General features: G+C 37.5%; 1 protein-coding gene across 10 annotated transcripts in view; it reads right to left on the bottom strand.

Moving 5' to 3' along the window:
* Positions 1-24,370, bottom strand: part of MEGF11 (multiple EGF like domains 11) — a 293,615-nt gene that overhangs the window by 194,640 nt on the left and 74,605 nt on the right. For 8 of the 10 annotated variants that reach the window (XM_052807167.1, XM_052807164.1, XM_052807170.1 and 5 more), the window contains exons 2-5: positions 23,925-24,051; positions 19,863-19,986; positions 17,294-17,395; positions 15,654-15,754 (exon numbers count right to left, since the gene is read on the bottom strand). In XM_052807167.1, the coding sequence (XP_052663127.1) occupies positions 15,654-15,754; positions 17,294-17,395; positions 19,863-19,978 (319 nt within the window). In that variant the 5' untranslated portion in view covers positions 19,979-19,986; positions 23,925-24,051. Of the gene's footprint in view, positions 1-13,087; positions 13,156-15,653; positions 15,755-17,293; positions 17,396-19,862; positions 19,987-23,924; positions 24,052-24,370 lie in introns of those variants that run through there. The other 2 variants (XM_052807168.1, XM_052807169.1) reach the window with 1 other exon arrangement.

Genomic DNA, 24,370 nt, shown 5'->3' with positions numbered 1-24,370 from the left:
TAGTTGTTGGACTACACAAAGCAGAAATTTAATGGAAAAAAGTGATGCCTTCCTTCACTATTTAATATGTGTCCCTGGAACAATTTGGGCCATTTTAGCACATTCCTCCAGTCCCTCATGCCACTTTTAGGGGAAAGAATAATTTTGTCAGGTGAAATAGCAGTTATCTCATGGCCAGTGGTTTCAGATAATGAAGAGAGGTCAAAGAAGATGAAAAAAGATGAAAAAGATGCTTGCCCCTAATCCATTAGGAATCTATTCACTCAGGGCCACTCTGGTGTTTCCATCTTAATGTACTGGCCTGAATCCAGGTTGTGCTGAGTCTACGATATTAGCTTCATTAGATAAGCCTGTAGTCAGCTTTTGGCTAGATCCTCTTAGAATGTACTCAGAAACGGAGGTTTGATAGTAGAAGAAAGATGACTACAGCTAATGCATGTAGGTAGGTTTTCCTCATTCTTAGATTATTGCTTATTTGTGGAACAGAAGATTCCCTCTCTAAATCACTGACTATCCATCACAAATCATGCCAATTAGATGGTTTCCTGGATAATTGTTTCAATGAAGTGGGATAATAGTTCTTTGCATTGCTTAATGTCTATTTCTGTGGCCATCACTCAGGATACATCCATTAATTTATCACCTTGGATAGCACTTTAATGCAGGGTTTAGCAACTTTAATAGATGAAGATATGAAGAGATCTCAAAGCCTGCTCAGGCTTGAGGAATTTATTGTTTCAGTGTATGGCAACCCTTTTCATCTCCCTCTTGGTATCCAATGAAAGTACTGATAAAAAAATACAAAAACAAGGAGATCAATGTGAGCAAAGGAAAGATGAGACTGATGCAGATCATATAACAGCAATGGGTCACAAGATCAACTCCTTTTCCTGTAGGTGCAATTCCATCACTTTTTTTGGGCAGATTTGGAATTAGAGACTATGCATCTATGCAATCAGAGCAGAATCAATGGTCTTTCTTGTCATCTGGGACATGGGGAGTCTCTGACCATTGCCTTATTGATCTGTTCAAGATAGCAGCTAGGTTGTGTTATCCTCAGTCTTGACACCCTGCCAAAGCTTAGGGAGTAGGCTATGCCAGAGAGGACTTGTGAATGTCTGAAGTAAAAGAATTGAGGAGATGATACATTTTGAGGATTTTGTCTCCTCCCAGGAGCAGAATCTGACATATGTCACTGTCATCATTGACAAAATATCAGTAAATCCCTATATGAATCTGCTAGGAGGTGAAAATTTGTTAATAAGCATAAAATCTAAGATAGTTTCAGTTCAGATTTCTATTACGGGATAAATGGCAATCTGAGGCTCTGATGACTAATGAGAAGGTAAACACAGGACCTGCCACACTGTTGTCATGGCATCCCAGGCGGATGACATGGGCTAGTTTACAGGTCCTGGAATAATTCCAGCCAGACCTCGGTGTTTCAGACTCTCAGGTTCCTCACAGCAGGAATGCTCACAGTTTACTGATTACTGGAGGATCTGGCACTGATGAGAATCTAGCTTAGTTCATGTTGCAATCTATTGCCTGCTGTAGGCCTTACTCCAGGGAGTGGTTAGGGATGTAAACTGTGCCAGGAGAAGGTCAAGGTAGAGAAGGGACTACCATTTTTTCTACGTGCCCTGAGAAAAGCAAGACTGGTGGAGCACTTTTTAGAATTGCAGTCTGGTTGGTTCTGAGGCACAGCTGAGCTGGAGCAGCACATCCCTGACACAGGAATGGCATCATATCAGTGACCATAAAATAGTACCAGTGACAGTAATAGAGGAGAAGGTTAGAGCCCTGCAAAAGGAGAGGTCGATAGGAGTCACACATTTAACAGACTCCTTGTGTCATTTTGATGCCCCATTGGCTTCATCTGCTCTGGTAGAGAGAGAGAATGGGAGACAGTACTTACCATTTAATAATGTCTGAATGAGAGCTGAAAAGCAGCCTCCTTGTAGCAGCAAATGTCAGAAGAGCAGACCTGGGGTTATCAAGCTGAACCACTTTGTATCTTTGTCTGTGTGAATAACGGAAGAGCTTTGCAGTACTTCAAAGCACAAAAAGGGAATGGTGGGAAGGCATTGCAAGACTGAGCACTGAAGTGCATCTTCCCTGCAAAGTGGACAGGTTATGAGGTTGAGTAAAAGCAACACTAATCTGTTAGTCTGTAGATAAAGTCACAACCAAGCTCTGGCAAGAAGAAAGTGTGCAAAGGCATGAGAACTAAGCACATTCTGCAGTGAAGACAAAGCATATGTCTAATGCCTGAGTTCAACAGATTCATGACTAAGGTCACATATAAAGGCAAGACCTCAGACCAAGGTCAGAGATGACAGTCCACACAGGTATGTCTCTTGCTCACCCCCGGTGCTCCATAGGGATCGTGAGATACAAGCACCTGGGCTTGCTCTGTGGGGTGAAGAGAGAAATTCCACCTTCAGCTGAAATCCTGACCACTTTAAGGTAAGTCACACTCCCAAATTACTTACCATTTCTAAGGCTCAGTCTTTCCCACTGCTATCACGGAAAGTGAATCTGAGCCCATAAAGAACTCTTTGGAGATCAGCTAAATATTGATAATTGTTGATTGTTTAAGGCTTGCAACTGATTTTATGCATTTTCTGCCATTGCTTCAACAAGAAATAATCATTACATTCTACCACATTGAGAGGAAAGACTTATGCTGAGATCAATTCTGCTGATCAATGTTCTAATACAATATTATTCTGTGGGATAATTTCAGCATTTAACTTTTTCTGGTAAACGATTTCCCATTGCCTCACTGCAGGGTTCAAAACAATCATTATCACTAGTTCAAACTGTTAATGAGGTTAAGAGAGATCCTGAATCAGCAGAGCAGAATCTATGACCCAGGAAAGCTTTTCCCCTCCTGTGCCCTCTGTCTACTTCTTCCATTTTGGTAAATTGACCAACTCTTTCCAGCAATTTGTAGACAATACATTTTCACTAGTTAATTTTCTACTTGATTCATCCAACTAGCAAACTTAATGACAATTTGTCTGCAAATTGGGCTTTATATTGCACCCTTAGAAAGAGCATTACTATCTTTTTCTAAGTAATGTAGAAATATTAACATCTACTCTTATGCATTGTCTTTCATTCTCTCTGCATACGATCTAGCAGACCTCATTCCACTAAAACTAAATGCAGTCAAATAGTACTTGCCAGCAGGAAGCTCCAGGTTTTTTGAGGACAGAAGAGGGAAGAAGCAATTCTCCTGTGTCAAAATTGGTGGAAGTATTCCCCAGTCATTCTATTGTTAACCTTAGGGGAATTTTTTTTGCTGCCTCAGGAAGTGAAATTCTTGACTGGCTGGGGAATAGAGGAGAAGCTTGTACTTAACTAAGATCCCTGGTCCTTTCAGCTTTCCTGCCAACATACGGAGAAGCAGCCAAACCTACCAGAAGAAGAGCAAGCATAACCTGGTCTACCAAACTATCTGTGATGGCAGGTAGTATCAAACTACACTCAACAGACTGCTGAAGGAATGACTGTTCTCCACTCACAGGTATGGGTATCTGTCTGCAGCCTGGGCTCTCCTAGGAGTTGTGTTGGAATGGAAAGTTGAATGCCAGTTGCAAAGTACCAAGTTAGAAATTAGCTAAAAGTGGTAAGTCGGAAATAAACATTTCCATCATAAAAACACTGGAGGAACATACAGTGCCCTACAGCTGAGGAAGGTGGTAACTAAATTACAGATGAACAAGTAAGTACTTGTATCACACATGGCAGAACTGTATGAAATTCATCAGTTATGGGATGGCATTTCTAGCCAAGTGAGCCTCACTATAGAAATTTCGCTAGTATATTGCTACTGCCTTGCTTCGTACCACAGCTACCTCTGCTTTCTTACTATGACTTTATCACTCAAATAGACCAAGAATTTACGGGTTCCAACACTGGCTGAGTAGCTGTTTGATTTAAGCAGTAATAGAGGAAGCATACAGGATAATGTCAAAGAAAATGAGCTATTATAAAAAAAAATATTTATAACAAGGGCAAGATTCTCAGAGGTGCTACAGCAGACACGGCGAGAGACATGAGCAGGACATTGGCCTAAATAGTCTATTAAAATAACCAAGCCATCTTGCCTTGTTCTCTGGAAATCACCTCAAAATTACAGCACTTGCATATTTTGCTACAGGTTACCCACTCAGGGCATTAAGTGAATTTCTCTGTGTACAAATTCCATCATATTACTGTTCCTGTGAAATATTTTTTTTTTTATCTGGTAGCACTGCTACATGTCCGTAGTTCTCTGATTACTGACTTGCCCTGAATTGTGGGTTTCATGCCAAGAAAATTCTATTTTCTGTCAGTAAATGACAGCTCCACTGCTGATTGATTTTCATAGGCAGAGAGTATGTGCTGTGTGTATGAGTGAGGATGGGTGCATCAAAAATGTTGTTCCTAAAAGATCAAAAGTAGGTAGATGAAGACATCTGGACTGCATGATACTTCTGGCTATCTTTGCTGAACAATTCAACACCTAATAAAACTAAATTACACCGATTCTCCTAGATACATTTTAGTCCTGTATCACATTGAATAAACTATTGATTTTTCAAACAAAATCTTTCTTCATTCTTATTCCAAATTTCATCAAGCCAATCTAGCAAAAATCCTTTCTTTGTTTCTCACCAAGATAGGATGAATATAGACAAATTTCTAAAGGCAAACCTGTCATTGAGGCCAGGCTATTAGATGGCATGGGCCCTAGAGGGCCAATGCGTTTCAGATTTCATTTAAGATCAAGCCGCACAATGCAAATGAAGGCCACCCTGATGAAATCAAGGATAGAAGTATAGTCTGTTTGAAGATCATGTTAATGTATAAGCTACACTAACATTACTGGGGATGGAATATTTAAATACAGACACTTTTAACTTTTCTCACATTTCAAAAGGAACCACAGCAATGTGTTTCAGAACAACTTACTGAAAAGAACTGCAAAAAAGACCCCAGGAAACAAATTATTGTACAATTACGGGGGCTGATTCTCATCTCAAGCCACTAGTTTAAACTTTCTGTAACCAACTCTAGATTGCAGGACATCAACTGATTTAGGATCAAGTCAAATTTCTTAGTAATGTCTAAGTGTAGAAACTTTCAACTAATGAGACATGGTAAAATATATTTCCCAATTCCTGTGATTCACACTGTTGCCTGAAAACAGAAGATGGGAGCTGGAAACAAAAACTTTTACCTACATTATCAGAAGCTATTGAAGATGTCTACCCTTTACTATAAGGTGAATGTTACATTGCATTTGCACAAACAAAACTGTTACACAGTATTTGGTGAAAAAAGAGATCATTTTGGATGCTTTTAATAATGCTTCTAAAAGGAATTCTATTTAAACTGTAGATTTTCCTAAAACATGACACCTGTGAATGCAGATGTAGTGATACCAGATCCTAATATATGTACACAATATATGTGACTTGCTTCAGCAGAGCTTGTATATACACTACACTGCTGTAACTGAAAGCCTCCTTTTGTTGGCTGCTATACTGAATACCAGGTTTAATTTCTTTACAAGTATGCTTATAACATGTTTCTCACACAGTTTCTTATTTTCAATCAGAAAAAAATCTCTTTATTTGACTCAATTTACATACGTAAGTTGTAAGCTTTTTCAAGTAAGGCTATCTTTTAGTGGTTTTGTACATGGATTTCTGGGCATTACAGTAATAACAGTAAATCACAGTATTCAGAAAGGAAAAATCTTGATAAAAAGAAGGGAAGCTTTGGGATTAAATAGATTGAAAATATCTCTTGACTTACTGCATCAGAGAAAGTGAGGTTTGCAAAAGTGAATACCTATGTTAGAAATACTGAGCTTAAGATAAATTATTAAAAAATGTTTTGTGATCAAATCTGCAATGAACTGAAGTTTCATGAAAAATTTCCCTGGGGAGCCTTAAAAAACCTTTATTAAAGTGAAAAGCATGTGCAACAATACACAAATATGAAGTGGGATGCTATAATCCTGTAACAGAAAGAAAAAGAGAACGTCTGTGTAAACAGTCAAAGAATATCTGGTTCTAGAGGAAGTATCCATGGCTGGTTATAAAAGCTCTGTCTCTGATTAGCCTTTTTGATATCTGATTAATACTCGTACACCGTACTAGAGTATGAAGTGTTAACAGATGCTTTTCAAGCTGTCAGCCAACATCATCATCTTCTTTCACTGAGAACAATTAGGGAACTAAAAATGAACACTGATTTGCCGACTGATTCTATTTCAGACCTAACATTGCCATCTATGTGCACTTTGGGCAACTTTAGTTCACTCCTACTATCCATTTTCCCCATCCCACTCTTTTTTTTTTTTCCCCCATGAAGAATTCATGCAGTTCTGCTTCACTATCACCCACTTCACTGAAGTAACTCATGCAAATGTCTCAGGAAGGTGCTTTGCTATATAAAGCTACAGAAAGAATTAGTACATCCATATGAAAGCAAAACTCAATCTGCAGATCAGTTGTTAATTCAACACCAACAGCTGACATTTATTATTGTTGAGATGTTAACACTACTTAGAAATGGTGTATATCCACAGTTCTCAGCCAAGTTGATGGAAACTGTAGCATTCAACACCTTTGAAAGCCAGGCTCCTGATGCAAAAATATGGTTTCAATAGGAAGAAGTTACTTCTTTTCTGAAGTCCCACAGTGATCTTCTGCACAATTTGGCATCTTAATATTTTTACACTTTGGTCTAAATGATTTATGCTTCAGAGTTGTAAGTACTTTTTATTTTAATGTATGTGATCGCTTTCTACAAATTTCAAAGACTTGTTTTGTAACAGACTACTAGCTGGTTGGATTAAGCTACAGAGTAGCTGGCCTACTTTTATGGGCTACCACATATTCATCAGAAATAGATGCAGTTTCAAAAGCAATTGGAAATCCATGGAATAATATATCTTTATCCTACCATGAGACATGGAATACGTGCCACACAAGACAAAGCTAATTGGGAACAAAGGGAACTACCTCTTTAAATTCCCACCCAGTAAACCCACTCCCAGGTATTACCCAGCATTTGAGAAACCAACATAAATAAACACAACTAGTTTGGTATGGTATTTCATATGGCAGGCTCATGCGGTATTCCTAGTGTGAACGTCATTGGTATTTTTAAGAGGGACTGCTAAAAGGATGTAATAATTACAGGCACACGTTCCAAAAGTTCACATACAAGAAATGTACATTATGCACAGGAAGATGCTGAAAGCAGTATATTTAAGCTTAACATGCAGCTTTTGGGCCAAATTCAATCTGCCAAGTGCTTCCAGCCAGTCTCATTCCTGTGATAGAGGAGATGGGGAATAGCTGAACTGTAAGTAAATGCGCCCAGGTAGCCAAATGCCTCCTCCTGCCTGCACAGGTTGACATATTTAGGGCATCCACGGCTGTTGCTATAAATGGCTGAGAGACCAGAGGGTAGCAGGAGCAAGGCCACAAACCCTCAGCCAGCCCAGACAACTGCCAACACTGGCTCGTCCTTTCCAAGGTTCTGAAGTGAGTGAAAAATATTTGAAAAGAGTGGTTCACACCAGCTTTCAAAGTAGTCCCCTGTCACTACTGAAACTAAGAGGTGGAAAGAGCAAAAAAAAACCATGAGATTTCATGAGGATCATATTGATGAGTATGTTTTATTAACTACAGTATGGCTGTATGTACTGGGTCTGGCTGGGATTTTCTTCATAGCAGCTTGGATGGTGCTGTGTTTTAGATTTGTGACCAAAACAATGCTGATAATGCTAGCATTTTAGTCATTGCTGAACAGTGTTTGCACAGCATCAAGGAGTGCTCTGTTCCTCATGCTGCTGCCCCCCACAGTGAATAGATTGGGAGTGTGCAAGAAGATGGGAGGGGACACAACCAGGCAGATGACCCAAACTAACCAAAGAGATATTACATGCATTATAACGTCATGCTCAGCAATAAAAATGGAGAGGAGGGGCTTTCAGGAAACTAGCCATCTTTTGCTCAGTAACTGGCTGGTATCAATCTACCCATGGGAGGTGGCGAGTGATTGCCTTTGCATCACTTGTTTTATTTTGTTTCTCTCTTCTTGCACTTCTCTTTTGCTTATTAAACATTTTTTTTATCTCAATCCACAAGTTTTCTTTCTTCTACTTATCCTTTCCCCCTCCCCTGTCCCACCAGGGGAAGTGAGTGAGAGCAGCTGTATGGGTCAGTGAGTGAGCAGGTACTGGAATAAACCCACAATACTGTGCTATGCTATTATTATATTGTATAGTTTCAATCTTATAAGATGCCTAGAAATGAGGAAGAGGGGTGACAGGTGCTTACACCTGGCATAGGTTGCAGTAGATCTTTTTTTCAGTCAGCAAGGAATCTGCCTTAGAATGGTCCCCCACATCTGACTGATGGCTTCCCAGACATCTAGAGTTAATGTGTGACAAAGACTCTGGAAATGGTCAGGGGAAGGTCACAGCCAGAGGAAACTACAACAGAGAAGAAGTGGAAAAAGATGCTATCTCAGATTTTGTACGTACATCAGAAGCTCTTTTTAAAGGGCATCTAGATTTAGGTACCTTCTTTTCCTCTTTCTCTCTCTCTCCCTCTTTTTCTACTAGGCTTTAAAACTTCTTCAGAGCACAAGGGAAATAAATCTATTAAATGGGAGAAGGATGCAAAGGAGTGGTCAAGAAAACAACTTCCATTTTAAACATGTGTTTCATTTCACACATCCGTCTTCTTTCTGACCCTATTGATTTCAGTAAGTTAACCCAGCTCACCACACATCTGGACTACTAATGAACTTCAAACTCTTTTGGAGGGAAAATTCTTCCGGAGTTCTGTGCCTTCATAATTCGATAAATGGCAAATGTCCTGTATGTATACATCCTCAGAAACAGTTCACTCATATATGGGATGGACAGGATCTTGTTTTTATAAGCCTATGCAAGTGAATGGATACCAGCAACATAGGAAGGATTGAGCCATAAAGCTGTTGTGGATTAGCGCTGGTGCTCTCCACGCCATTCTAGATCAGTGCAAACTAGCATTAACAACACTGAAGTGTATTAAAGCAGGAAAAGAGGAAGGGGATTTTGAAAGGGAATTGAGACATTAAAGAAGATGTGGAAGTGAGGATGAAGTAACTGAAGATGTCCATTCAAACATGGTGGATCTGTGCTGATTTATAGCAGCTGAGAACCAACCTGTCTTTGCTAAAAGTGGGCAAATTAATGGACTAAACTTTGCATGGCTCTTTCTTTGAATTCAACAATGAACTCACATCTATGATTCTTGTGCCTTTTTTCTGATCCTGCTGAAGCTTCCAGGCATCCAGGCCATTAGCATGAATACTACGAGTAGCTCTGGATCCAGTGTCTCCTTCTGTGTCTACATTCCCATTATTCTTCTATACTGATCCAATTGTGATTGCCTAAAGCAGCCAGAAAAGCTTTTTTACTGCTACACTAGCAACAGTCTAAATCTTTTTCTAACTATAATGCCTGCATAATTTTTCCTCTGATATTTATTAAGCCCCTTGAGACATTATATAGCTTCAGCATACCCCCCTTTCTGACTTCATGCTATTTTCATTCCTTTGTATGAACATTTTTTTTCTCCTCCTTCTACTGCATTTCTTCCAGAAGCCCTTCCCCTACTTCATTACTACTCCCCACCAGCATCTTTGCAAATCCATCAGCATCCAGAAGCTGACTGCAAATATAAAATGATGGATGGGAGATGAGAATTGATTTTTTCACCCTCCCATCAAAGAGGTCTCTCCATTATCTTCAGGCTAAATAGTAGCCCAGTGTCTTCATCTATGCCACAAAATGAACTGACCTACTTATAAGGCTGGTCTCCCTCTTCCTGTCCACATACACCTGCCTCCCAAGATGCTGAGAATGAATAAGCAAAGGCCTCTACTGTTTGCAAAGCCATGGCCTGCTCCACTGTGTTCTGTAATATGGTATATTAGACATTGGTATATATGGCTCCTAGGCTATACTCTGCAGTATGGTAGCAGAAGTTGAATGCAGGTAACCAGTTCTGTTGCATGCTCCTTCTGTTGCTTTCCTATCAACCCACCTCATTCAATAGAAAACAGGGATTCCTCTCAGTCACCACACAGTGGTAAGAATGTTGCTACCACTATGACTATGACTACAACTACTACTATTAGAAGCGGAATTTCTTAATTCCTGTGCAAGTTTCCCCTCAGATGGGAACACAGGACCCAAATTATTTTCCCCATATTCTTCACTGGAAAAAGATGTATGGAGTCATCTCAAATGCATATAAAAGGAGAAATTTCAAAGCATCTCCTACTGTCATTTCAATTCTATAATTAATAACACTATATGCAGAATGGCCTTCCACACCATTTTCTCGCACTCATACATCCCAAATCAGAAAGAGAAAAAGAACGTCCCCTGATACAAAGTATCTATGTACTGCTATATCATTTCCCATAATTTATGTTGCATTATTGATGTACAGAATGCCGTACTTGAATAATGTAACAGTAAGGCTCTTACAGAAAGCACTAGCACCAGCTTTAACGTGTGTCTATAAAGACAAGAAAAATATATTTCCTAAGTCCAGCAGTTTTCAAACAATATATTTTCAAGTTACAGGAATGCTCACCATGAGGAATTTAAAATTGAGGTGAGAAAAGGGGGGGACAACATTTCTTCTAAAATGTTAATGAGATCCTGCCTTATAAAGTGAAAATAATCAACTAATCTGACATATGAACAAACATTATGAATATTCAGGAAGTTTATGCCACTGATTCAACATTTTCTAAGAGTGTACAACTTTTGCACTGATCACATATAAGCTATTATTTCTCTTTTCATCATAAGTACACTCTACTGTGGTGTCGGTGTGTTGTTGTAACATATGCATTGAATTGCAAGTATTGTAATTCATCCAGATAGCAGGAAGCTTTGGAATTGTTACTCCTATGGTACAGATGTTTAACAATCTAGCCATACGGCTCCAATAAGGCAGCCTTTTGAAAGATTACAAAAACTGCACTAGCCATGCAGCCTTGTAAATTTGAGTACAGTCCTGAGGTATGAGTGTTCATATTGCTACAATATAAAAGTATATATGGTACTATGAAGTTGGCATGTCTATTGGAATTACAGAATTTATGAAACATTATTTAAAATCCTGAAAAAGAATCAGGTCCCAAATTTCCATAATTTCATCAGATCAGCTATTACAAAACATTCCTCATTTGTTTCTGAAATTCATTAAAGGTGTCAGACATAGGCTACCTGAAAAGATGGGTAAATAACTACATGCAAATATCATAATGTCCCTAACCTCTGGCCTCAGTGAACTACCACTCTAGGTGACAAATTGAGATTCAACCAGTGAGACCAGGAATTTCTTTATAAAAAGATTTATCAAAGTCAAGGAGCCCTGATGATGGTTGTGGCAATTGTAATGTGGAAAGCTGAATGTTGAGAAACAGTCTGAGATCAATAATATCTTGGCCAAGAAGGGAAAGAACCATGAAATGGTCAATCTGTAACTCTACTGAATTTTGGCAGGTTTGAATGACAGATAAATGGCAGCAAATAAGATTGTTAAATCACTAATCCTGTCATTATTACATCCTGTCACACTGCATAGATTTATACATTAGAAAAAGAGTGTAAGGTATGAGAGTGAAAAATAAAACTGTTAAAAGCTAAAATATCTCAATCTATGAAGAAAGGTGAATTCCCAACTTTGCGTTTCATGGTTGTTTTTTTCTGCCAAAAGGTCAGATATAAGTAGATGCTGCTTGCAGTCCCATCTTCCTTTTCTCTCATGCTTGGGTCTCTGACCCTTTGTCACCTAGAAGAAACGTCTCTTTTATATAAATCTGTTGTGTAAGAATAAGATTAAAATGGACAGACTGAACAAAGCATTAGTCTCTCAGACAAAAATGTATCCATTTAGCACACAGGGGATCTTTCCACCTGACATATTCTTAAAGGGAAGTATTCAATTACCATCTACTCAAAGGGTAAAAATCATGAAAGAGTCATGTAATATTCCTTTTCTTTTTCTTTCTTTGAGCAGCAAAGTATTCAGAGATGCTTTATCTACCACAGATACTAATCTAGGCAATATAATTTTAAAACATCCTTACGAAAACCTTGAAGGGCAGTTGAACCCTGAGGTTGTTCAAAAAAAGACTTTTCTGCAGTTTATGCATTTGCTTTGCCAAAAGCTTACCTTAGCATACAAAGTATAGTAAATCATAGTTACTCTGATTTACTACCCAGACTACGCTGTTTGTTTTCAGGGACAGCTCAGTGAAAAGCTATGTCATGTATAAGAACATTCAGAGAAGGTGAATCGTTTTGCAAAACTACCAGAATGGTAGCAACCATTTCTAAGACATCAATGGAAAAAAAAATGCAGATGTGCATTTGCAGCATTTTTCAGGTGGTATCTATCTTTTGAATACCATTACAACCCCAAAATATTCCAAGCCCTTTATAGGCAAAAAGACAATTTCATACCCCAAAACTGTTTAGCCTAAGTACTAATGGGCTGGCCAGATGTAGAACTTACCAGTCAACAATTTAAATTATTTGACCTTGTGCCTGAATCCCACATTTTATGGGGCAGTAGGATATATAGATCTCAAAACGGCAAAGACGACACCAGAGAAAGAGTGGCAGAGCAAGAAGCTCTGGGTCAACCTGATTATTTAGAGCTGAGGGTAGATTTTATTAGACCTAATCCATTTAGTAAGTCCCAACAGGAGGACAAAGATAAAAACATATATCTGACATTCCTTTAAAAAATAGTAAATGAGAAGGGAAAAGATCAAAACAGTAGCTGAAAGCCTTCACTCCTGCTTTAAAAGCCAAGAAACAGTCATTAATAGAGATTTAAACTCAGCCTTCTCTAGTCTAAACATGTCACTGTTAATTACAAAGCTATTTAACTTTTGCAAGAAATAAAGACTGCTATTAATGAAAGAAGAACCAATTAGCCTTTAATCTACACACTGTTTTTTAATCAAACTTTCTTTTGATCATCAGACTCACTGCGGGATGTATTCTCTCCTCCCCATGTTGTAGTGGCTTCCATGATTGCTAATGGAATAGATTTTGAAGGGCTGGCTGAGTGGGGAGAACCTTCTCTGCAGGGCTGGAGCTTCCTTCCCTTCATGTCAGTGGGGCTTAGTGGAAGCACACTCATTTCCGAACCATGGCACCCTATGACAGCATAGGCAAGTGGAATGATTTTGATGGTGTCTCCTGACCTCTCACTTGTAGCAGCTGCCATTAAAGGAGCAGGCACTGAACATGTCTAGAGGAATGTGGGATAGGAGTACTAGACTACCTTGTTAGGAAACAGCAGAAAATATCAGTTTAAAGAAAAGAAAGAAATGGGAAAGGGGAGGTAAGGAAAGAGGCATAAGAAGGGATGTGCCTCCAGGAATGAAAATGGAATTCACTGCTGACTGCAAAGAATGATGAATGGGAGAATTTGCTTGTTGGCACAGGAACATATTGTGGAAAACCAAAGCAAAACAGAACTAATGGGACCAGGGCTTGATGTGTTAGAAACAAAAGGGATGACATGAAAAGGATCATATTACCTAAATATTGTTGTGCCTTCAAACTGTTGGTTGCATGGTCAGAGAGTTTCAATGAGGTTTTTTTGTCTGGGTTTTTTTTTGTTTGGGGTTTTTTGGTGTGTTGTTGTTTTTTGGGGTTTTTTTTTTTTGCTATGTGGCTACCTGTGGTATCAAAACAATAAGACCAAGTATCTAGAATCAATCATGACTGAGAACTTCTTCCTTTACATCATTTCTCTCTCAGCTGCACTTGCTGCTCAGATCTCCCGGGAAGGAGGATACATAAAAAATGTCCCTGAGGCATGCACTTTGCATTTATGACCATGCAGATAATGAAATATAAGAACCTGACTCTTACATTCTCTCTGTTGTTTACATGTGTGAGTATTATCTGCACTGTGTCAAACATGAAAATCCTGGTCTGACAGGATACCTGTTGCCTGTTCTGCATTAGCAAAACTTGGGTGTATGCTGTATGCTGTTCTTTCTCCATAATATAAAGACAGCAGCAGAATTCTTGAGTATTAATACTAACAAAAAAGCACTTTAAAATAAATGTTAATATTCCTCAAAGAATCAGAAAGTCTGCAGAGATCTCCTGTTGTTGCACCCAGTATGGCAATTAAAAAATAAAAAATAAAAATATCAATAGATTGCAGAGGGAAAAGTGAAAATAAATATGTTCTGTGCCAGACAGGATTTTGAGTCACAAAATTCAAGCTGGTAATAAAAGTATGTGGAACAACTGCTAAAACGATATTGACACTTGAGAAATCTAAAGATAAGAACATACTTAATATAGGAAGGATTTTAGCAAAGACAATAGGTTACATGAAATGTTTTTCAGGACTTGAGTAACAGCACTTCGCACTTCAAAAGGTCAAATTATTACTCTCTCGGTAAAATAAGGCTAATTCTAATGCCTTATCTCAAAGGGCTGGTAATTTTTCACAGTCCAAAGCCCCTTTAAAGTAACCGTTTGGCATAAAGGTAATTTAAAATGAGATTAGGGTCCATTCATGTTTTTAAGGTGCTCATATATTACAATATAAGTACAATATAGGTACTCAGATAAAAACACTGACAGAACTAGATAGAAATAGCTTTAAAGCACTGTGTCAAGATATTTAAAGTTAGCTGGATACTTGTATCATGTTCACAATTAAATTATTCTATGGCATTCTAAACTTGTCAATAAAATTTGGATTCTGATGCTGTCCAAAACCTTCTTGTATTTTCTTGTGTCATAATCCCATTCTAACAAGATGTAGACAAGAGATCCCCAGCTCCACTCTCCTTTTGAGCAAAGTGTAGCACATGCATTCTGTCTCAGAATACTTAGAAAGCTGCAATACTGAAAACACATGACGTTAACATACAGGACATTTTTAATTAACAATGCTTTTAGGTGTTGCTGAAAGATCCATTTTGCTTTTTGTCCCTCTCAGACTGACCTAACACACTCCAGAGCTTTTTATTTATTTATACAGCGCAATTAGGACAAGGTTCTTCTGGCATTTGCGAAGCTTTAAACAGAGCAAAATTATTGACAGGAACCATGTGAAACACAGTGAGATTTTAACTGTTCTTACCTGAAGTAAGAACTTTCAAAGTTAAGAGGCAGAAACTTTACACTGCTCCTTAAACTATGTAATAGTTTACTCCTAAGAGTGTTCTCAGTGCCCCTAATTCTTTAACATTAGGTCATACTTGCATAAATTACTCCCCAAAGTAAGGTGTGATTAAAGAAAGCACTCAGGAACTTGATTCACTCCCTCTCCAATGATTTCAGCAAAATTTTACTTCTGCATTTCTATATGCATTTACTATAAGCATTTCAAGCACATACCTGAAATGACCTGAAACGTTCTATATCTGTAATTCTAACTGAAATCAGTGGAACCCGAAGGTTCTGAGCAGCTCTGAAAATCAGCCTGTCATATTACTACTGCAATACATCTTTAATTTGTCTACAGCTCCTCCAAAAATTGCTTTTAATTGTCATATCTGAATCAAAGCTCTGTACATACGTATACAGTAGTCTCCACTTTCATAATATCCAGGGCAGCACTGAGATCTTCGCCGATACATAGTTCTCAGTCCTCTTCGATACGCTGTTTTATAACTTATTCTAAATTGCAAGACAGAAAGCCATTTGACAATATTGAAAATCCATGTGTACTGTTGGAATTATATTTGTGTTAAATTATAGTAAGGATAGCATTCAATAATTATTTTAAAATGCATGAAAGCTTTTGATATTAAAAGCCACAATAAAAAAAAATCAATACTTGTTTTGAAACTTGAAATATAACTTGTATTATAAACACAGTACTCATGACAGTCAATCACCGTAGCCCTTCCTAGGACTGCTATCTTAAAACACTTCCCCAATCCTAAAGCAAGGGCAAGGAGCTTCTTCAAGAATAAATGATTCATTTCTGCATATCAGCAAGGTCAGCTATCATCAATGGAATTAACAGAATCTTCTACGGAGACCACTGTGTTAGCGTGCTACACAAGAAATTACCACAATGGAAACTGCTGTCAATACACAAAATGTGAAGTTAACCCCAAGTGATTTCTTTCTACTTGCTAACCCTTCCAAGGCCTTGCAAAATGACATTATAGTCCCAGTTCTGTATTTAAAGCATGTTTTCCCCACCACAATATGTAGTCCACAAAAATTAAGAGGTGTTAAGCATTCTGTAGCTTTTCTAGACTTATTCATAGCATTAGCAATGATACCACATTAGAAAAGGAATATTTAACAGAGAATATTTAACAGCAAACACTTCAAAAGAGCTTTGTTCATGTTAGTTTATTTGAAATTACCTAAATTGAACAAATCTATTGTCCCTCATGTTAGATAAATTGCTCAAATTTACTCTGCTGCATTTCAATCTATACAACAGTCCAGAAAGCTCTGCATCTGTGTTCAATTCCATACATTGTAACCATACATTGTAACATAAGCAAAACCCCACAGACAGACTGGGATGGTGCTGAACAACCTCTTGCTACTGAATGCATGAAAGGTACAAATTAGCTTGCTAAAACTCCCTTGAAAGATTGCGAATATTAGTGGATGTTTATTAGGATACTTTTCTCCTTGGAATCAGAATGAATATAACAGCGATATCTTGCAGCCTGGGAAAAATTAACTCTTTGGTATCAGCTTTCATTCAGTGCTAGAAATGGACCCATCCTCATTCTACCTGGTTTTCAGTACAGATTTGGGTGCAGTATTTCAAATATGGATCCATTTCTAATTATCACTATCCCTCAAGTGCCTGATTCTTCACAATTTAGGAGCTGCAGGGACTTCCTACCATAAACCTGGACATGCACTGATCACTCAGAAAAGATAGTTGCTCATGTTTGGTCATGTAATAAACACTTCCAATCACATGGCTGGTGAATGGCAAGGAAGCATGCTCCTGAATGGCCCCATAAGAGACTGACTACCACCGATCTCACTCAAATTTCATGCAAAAATCTCTCTACTTCAATCAATGCCCTAGAATGCCAAACACCCTGGCTATTGTACTAAAATACATCTTTCCATACATATCTAGATTAGAGTACCACAAAAGTTTGGATAAATAAAAGGTATGTGAGGAGATAAAAAGGCAAAATAAAACTAAAATTTCTGGGGATTAGCTCTTACCTATGTCTAGTGCACTTGAACCAGTTCAGTATGTCAGTACATCTTGTATAATAGATCTGATCAAAAGGATGAGCATAAGATTCCTGTATTGTCACAGCATAGCTGGGAATAGACAAAGAAAGAGAGTGAAAGGCTGTTTGTTGCAACACAAAAATCTTCAGTTCCCTGTATATGCTATTCATCTAGCTCCAGTATGAAAAATAATTAAATCAATAATCTTAGAAACTTTGGGCATTACCAAAAACCAGAAAAGGGCTTTCTTCAACCACAGCTCTTCCTGAAAATTTTGGAAAAGTTTCTAACTTGGGCTCCATAACTAAAATAGGCATAGAGATTTCAGTCTGAGTAATAAACCATTCCCTTCTGGAAAAGAAACAAATGTTACTAAAATTCATGGTTTTTAAAATGTCTCAGTTGCCTTCCTGCCTAGGACTGTTAATTTTTGCTTGTATTCTGCAATGCTAATAAGAGCTCATATTAACTTAGCACTGCTGCATTTTACCAGCATCATGGGATGCTCACACTTCCTTTTATGATGAAGCAGCACCATTACTTTATATATTGGGTGCACCAATCAAATAGGAACATTTGTAAAAGTTGAAGAGTGTTTATTTTTCTGCTGCACAAATTTAATCCTCTTAATTTGTAGCAGAAATAACCTCAGAACTAACTGAAAATTGTAACATGAGGTAACTGGTATCTAGATTTGGAACACTTTGATGTACGGTTAGAATGGGATTACCTCCCTTTGTACAAATGGATGGATATAAACAAAAACTGAGCAAATTGATTAGAAATCACAGAGCTCCAATGATACTAAGAATTCAGCAATCTCCCTCCCAAAACACTACTTATTCATGCAACAGGTACTATATTAATTACTATGATTACATTGAAAGTGTCTGGGCCTTTCACATTATATAGGAACACAAATCTCATTGACTTGTTAGTGTCAGTCATTTTAGAACATTGTATTGCCCTATAGTAAGTATGTGCACTGCTTCAGAGACTCATAATCTCAGGTTCTGATCTGGAAACAAGCTCTACTTTATCAGATCTACAATAGCTTTGGAGAATGATACCAAAATCATTCTTGGTAGGGTCAAGACCCAGGAATTAGATGCTCCAAGTCATTCATTATATTGATTGTCTTAATCCTCGAAGTGATTTCCTTCTCATCAGTGGGACTGCTGATGTGATTAAGCCCTGTGAGACTGCACCCGTAAGGTAATACCAAAATATTTGCTTGGAGAGTGTGGTTGGCTTGAAATCGAAGACTGGACTATTACTGCCCTGCTTATTGTGCCCCTCCCAGACAAGCCAAGATTTTACTAGATGTTGCTTTTGCCCTCTACCAGTTTGCTGGGTTTGACAAGTAATGTTTTTACTTCCACTGATGCCAAAATGTAAAATATTTACATTGTTCATTATTAATGTAAAACAGTAACACTCACAAATCTTGATTATTATTTTATGATCCCGTTTGTTATCCAGCAATTGCCCTAACAATCTTTTCCCTTTGATTTATTAACATCTAAGTAACAAAGTCATCTTGGTCAGTACAACAAATCAATTTTGGTATTTAATTTTTGTTTCTCCTTGATTGGGTCTCTAGGTTGCTGACTTTCTTCAGACAAAATCAATATTTTATTCCTGTGCTCTGAATGCACTTCACCTCGTAACACAGACTGCAAAATCCTATTCCTGTATAGTTTTTGCTTTGCAGTTACGTTACCTACAAACAGTTAATTCTCTAATTAAGGCCTCTAAAATCAAAACATAGTGCCATTAAAGTATGATTCCATTTTTGCTCTTGTTAAGGGGTTTACTTTGTTAAAGTGTACAGTAATTCATATTTGTGTGGAACTAAACCACAGAACAGAACTGGAAATTTCAAAAGTTAAACTTAAGAGTACAGGAACTTTAGCCTCTGCAAACAGACCCTGCATGAATGTGAACCCTATCAAAGTTAGTGGGTTTCTATGTACTCAGAACTCTCCTGCACAGATCCACTTTTAGGACTAGGACACTGTAACAATAGAGAGAACAAGAATTACCAAGGCCTTTAATTCTCAGTGCTTTCATGCAGATACTCTTTGATGCTGACACGAATTTGGCAGATACAGCCACAAAGTTCAGGACATACAGAATAAGCATGCATGTTGCAGCAGGAAGGGCTTAAAACTTAGTCGAAATATTTAATAGTCTTGCTTGACAACAACCAGAAAAAAACAAGACTGGACAAGACCAGCATTTCTCTAGGTCTCTCCATGATAAATGAAAATACATCTCTGCAGTCCTCTAGCTGAAACTATGGAGGAGCTTTCCAAAGTACAGCTGAGCAGACAGCTAACAGAGGGGTATGTGGTCTATAGCTCTAGCTTTAGAACCAATTCTTTGGGATGATCCAAATCCTCAAAGTCGCTCAGAAGTACTATTTCTGTCATGCAAATCCATGTTCTTTTGTGAGGCAGGGTGGTATTTAGCAAATTATGGCTCTTATTTTGCCTTTTAAATGTAAAAATCTGAAACGGCTATTAAAAAAAAAAATTGGCATGTTATACATTACCTTTCCCAATGACTACAGACATTTGGATCATCTGGGTTTAGGGACAGAGCAGTTTTGAGCAGAAAAGACAGAATAAGCCCTTTTAGAATCCACTTGAATAGCATATGTGCCATCATTGCTGTATCTATGTAAAGAAAAGAAAGTATAGCCATTAAAGACAATTTTGAAGAAAACATCCTTCTAGGCCTTTTCATCCTTGCTTTTGTGCAAATCCAAATACTGTGGAGTTATTTACTAACTGAAATACTTGAAAAAGCAATCAACTAAACAGTAAAATTTTTAAAAAGTGCAAATGCATTCTAAAAGGAATTCATGCGTTTAAACCTACTAAAACCAATTACTGTGATGATTAAGCTACCCAATTGATTGATAGCCCCAATGATTCTTCCAAAGAACATTTCTGATACTGATCATTTCTATGGCTGTCTGTCTGTACCAACAAAATAAATAACTGAGGTATTAAAACAATCTATTCTTCCATCAGCCTATAGGCAAATGGAAGAATACCCAAATACCCCCTTTGATTTATTTAAATGGGTTTTACATGTGTCAATATGTAGGCTAGATCTAGAGACATATGCTTATTACATGACTGAAGGAAAATCAATTCACTTTTCAACTCTTAGGTGAGGAATCACTTGGAATGACAGAGGTCAAGGTATTGGGTCACATTATGCAGAACACTAAACATGAAATAAAAATATTTGCATTGAAGTTCAAAATAGATTGTATAAAATTCATTAGGTGTGGTCTCTTCATCATCTTACAGTTCATCTATTAAATGTACTGACTTATACCTACTCATTGCTCACTTGGGGCTTTGAAATCAAAGTCATGGTTTCTAGTGGTTTGCCTAAAGGTCCCCAATGACATCAGACAAAAATACAAAATAGATGGGAAATACAAAGCTGCTTTTAAATGTAACTACTTCAGAGGTGTTAATCTGTTAAACATTAAGCCAGTAAAAATATTTTTAAGTATCCATTTCAGGCATTTACATTGTCACATAATCCACCATTCAAATCAAAAGTCCCATAAATTATTCCTGGCAACAAGATTGCCCTAAAAATAGATTGAATCTTCATATGATCATCTAAAAAACACATGGCTCATTGCCTTACGGTCCAGAACAGCAAAAGGGATGTTAAGGGGTTTGCTGTGCATGGCACTGATATACAGCCCAAGATAAAGAAGTCATCACAAAGCAGAATGAACAGCCCAGGGATAGCCAGGAAAGTTGATCTGAAATTACCTCCTGATTCAAAGCCTTCTTAGCTAGTTCAAGGACACCCATTGCCTTTAGTGGATTCGAAGTCAAGATCCCAATGGAGTAATAGCTCATCTTTTAAATTATTCCTAGAGCTCTGCTAAACCCAAAGATAGGTCTTAAGCCATGTAAGTCATATTAATGTTAATTAACATGCTTTAATGTTAATGTTCCTCATGAAATGGATTTAAGTCTATGAGTGACCATTCTCTACTTGCAGACTGTTTCAAAGTCCCATGGCAACAACGCAAAAGCTTACTCTGGAAATTAAGAGGGCTGACAAGACAAGGCCATGAGAGATAGTTCTGTTTATTGAAAAGGCATTCGCTACACTTGTCCTAGACACTACTTTTCTCCATGGAGGAAAAGTGCCTTGAACAGCTGACCTGCAAGTGCTCATGGGACAAAAGTTCAACAAACCTAATGTTCAAAAACTCAGAGCTTGTTTGAGAGAAGAATTAACTTTCTTTTAACATAACAGGTACTAATAGATGTCAACTACCCAAGTATGACACTCAACAAAAAGACAGACAGCCCTTTAACAAAAATATCTTCAAAAGATGCCTTTAACGTATTATACTAGCTACCATTTGAATAATACCAAAGTACAGAGGACAAGTTTTTCTGAGCACTGTATAGGTTGCAGTCTACCCCCTTTCTTCATTCTCTACATCTTTGATACATGGCAAGACTGAACAAACAGGACTAAAGGAAAGCCTGCTTCTAATCATCAGAAAAGTTCAAAGCAAGAGCAAGGCAAAAACTGCTTAAGGAAATACAATTCTTAAGAGAGGGGGTTTTTAAATCAAAACCGAGTTCTGTGCTCAGTTTGTTAACTTCTTGAGAACATCAACAGCCTGGGTTTATCCCTAAATTAGAAGCAGAAAGACAGCCTGACTTCTACCTAAAGAGAGTAAGCTTTTTCGCATTTAACTAAAGCAGCCCTATATTTGAATTCTGTAGTACTCAGAGATCTCCATTTGTTCTTAAGAAAACAATGTATCAGTTTAGTTTTTAAACCAAACAAACACCAAAGAATTATTTATAAGCAATGTATTTGAAAGAGGTTCAAAATTGTTTTCTAAACCTTTAATGCTAATGCTATTTTATTATCTGTTTATAAATTAACTGCTTTGTGCAATTAATTTTCTAACTTTGTAAGTCAGATCATATATCAGAAACATCCAACTCTCCAAATACAGCAGAACCTCATTCATCTCAAGTGTCTCTTTTCTAACTGAAATTAAATATTTCACTTTGATCACTGTTAATAGAAAACACCTCATACCAAAATGGAATGGTTGCTATTACAAGATTCAGAATAAAACTCTAAAAATAGGAGCACATATATTAAAAACCAACATCAAAAAAGAATCCAGTAATAACATCTAATACAGGGTTTTTTTCAGCTTTTATTGCTCGCCATAATATATACTACATTCCTGCATTGTATTTAACGTTTGGAACATATTCTCCAAGGAGGCAGCATCAGCCTTTCAGGGGTACGATGCCTTTAACTTCGTTAAAGATATAGCCAAACTATATAAACATTTCCAGTGTCTGCCACTGCTACTCTCCCAAGGATAGGCAGCCTTTCAAGCTCAACAAGAAAATAAATTACATATAAGTCCTCTGTGTGAAGGACTCTAACTTTTTATGTCTCCAGGCCTGATTTTTCTTTTCAGGAATGAAAGAAATCAACTTAGGTACAATTTGGCAAGAAAGAGGGTCTTTCAATCCAAAATACAATCTGGTGATTTTTCACAAGTGTCTCACTCTGTTAATTATAAGTGATTAGGTTACATATCTGTTACTCATTAAGCCATTTTCACATACCTTGCTCCTTTTTTAATAAATTTCAGTATTTCACCTACAGTAGTAATACAGGTCACTGGTTCCATCACAAAAGAAAGGAAACACACTTTCACTGTTAAGCCCCAAATCTTAGCTATAGAAAAACCAGCAGGTGGCAAGTCATTGATTTATTTGTCTGTGGATTCACTTTACAAAAATCTTTGTTGAGGAAACTGTGCTGGGGTTTGCAAAGAGACCAGAAGATGCAGATGAACCTTTAAATTGGATGAAGTACATGAGAGTGTGGACAGAAGCAGGTCTGTTACTCAATTTTGCAGTTAGTACAACACAAGCTGAGGATGACAGTACCTCACAAGATGAGAACCTACATGAAGAGAAAATAAGACCCTGAAGAATCCTTGCTGGGTGAAGGAAGTATCCTCTTAAACTTTCTCTAGGTGTTGAGAACCTGGTTTTGATAATACTCTTGTGAAAGAGGACTAGTGTATACTTTAAGTGGCTGGGAATAAAAAGAAAAACAAAACCAAAACCCCAGATTAAATTTCTCCTCTGCTTCCTTGGCTGACAGACTAGAAAATTTAACTAAAAATGACCATTAGAGAATTTCCTGTTCAGGGGCAGAAGTAGTGAAACATTTCATTTTGACATTTCTGTCATAAAATATTTCATAACATGACTTTGACATGAAATTCAAACAGAATTTCCAGTCCATGACAAAGTGCTAAATTGAATGCTTCTCTCTAAATTTGGGATGAAATGACTTCTAAGCCAGGCAAAAAACCCCTAATTTGGTGTCCAGCTGTAATTAGGCAAAATGTTTACAGAAGTGACTTTCACTAGCATGCAGTATTCTTAAATACTTATATACTTTGGAAGGTCATTCCTTTAGATGTCTAAATGTATATGCAGTTGATAAACCTAGCCTGAATTTTTCCCACAAACTTCCATGCAATGCAAAGAGAGATGTTAAAAAGTCTTACCTCAAAGTGCTAAAAATTCCTAATGGATCCTGTTTTTACAGACTATCAGCACATGAAGACACACAGCACATTAACAGGACAGCAGAAGAAAGCTCTTTGGAAGTTGCCTGGCCCTGTGAGCAATCAACTAGAAAAACAGAAAACATATTGTGTCAAAGAAAGTGTGTTTGGGGGAGTGGAAACAAATTAATACAGAAATGAGATAAACCATTCTAAACAATTACATACCGTAAGATAATTGTGCTATATCAGACCAAAGACCACTATCCTGCTTTCGGCCAGTAACAAGTGTCTAGGAAAGAGTGTAAGAAGATGGCTGATAGTAGCACCTCCCTTTTAAACTCTTCCAGCTTCCAGCAATTTGCAACTTTGCGACATCCTCAGCCACCAGTGGTATCTTTGTGTTTAATAACATTTGATGGATTCTATTCCAATAATCTGTCTAA

Source organism: Harpia harpyja, chromosome 14 (assembly GCF_026419915.1).
Source record: "Harpia harpyja isolate bHarHar1 chromosome 14, bHarHar1 primary haplotype, whole genome shotgun sequence".
Lineage (NCBI taxonomy): Eukaryota > Metazoa > Chordata > Aves > Accipitriformes > Accipitridae > Harpia > Harpia harpyja.
Note: the sequence above shows the minus strand (reverse complement) of the source record. Positions and strands in the feature narration are given on the sequence as shown.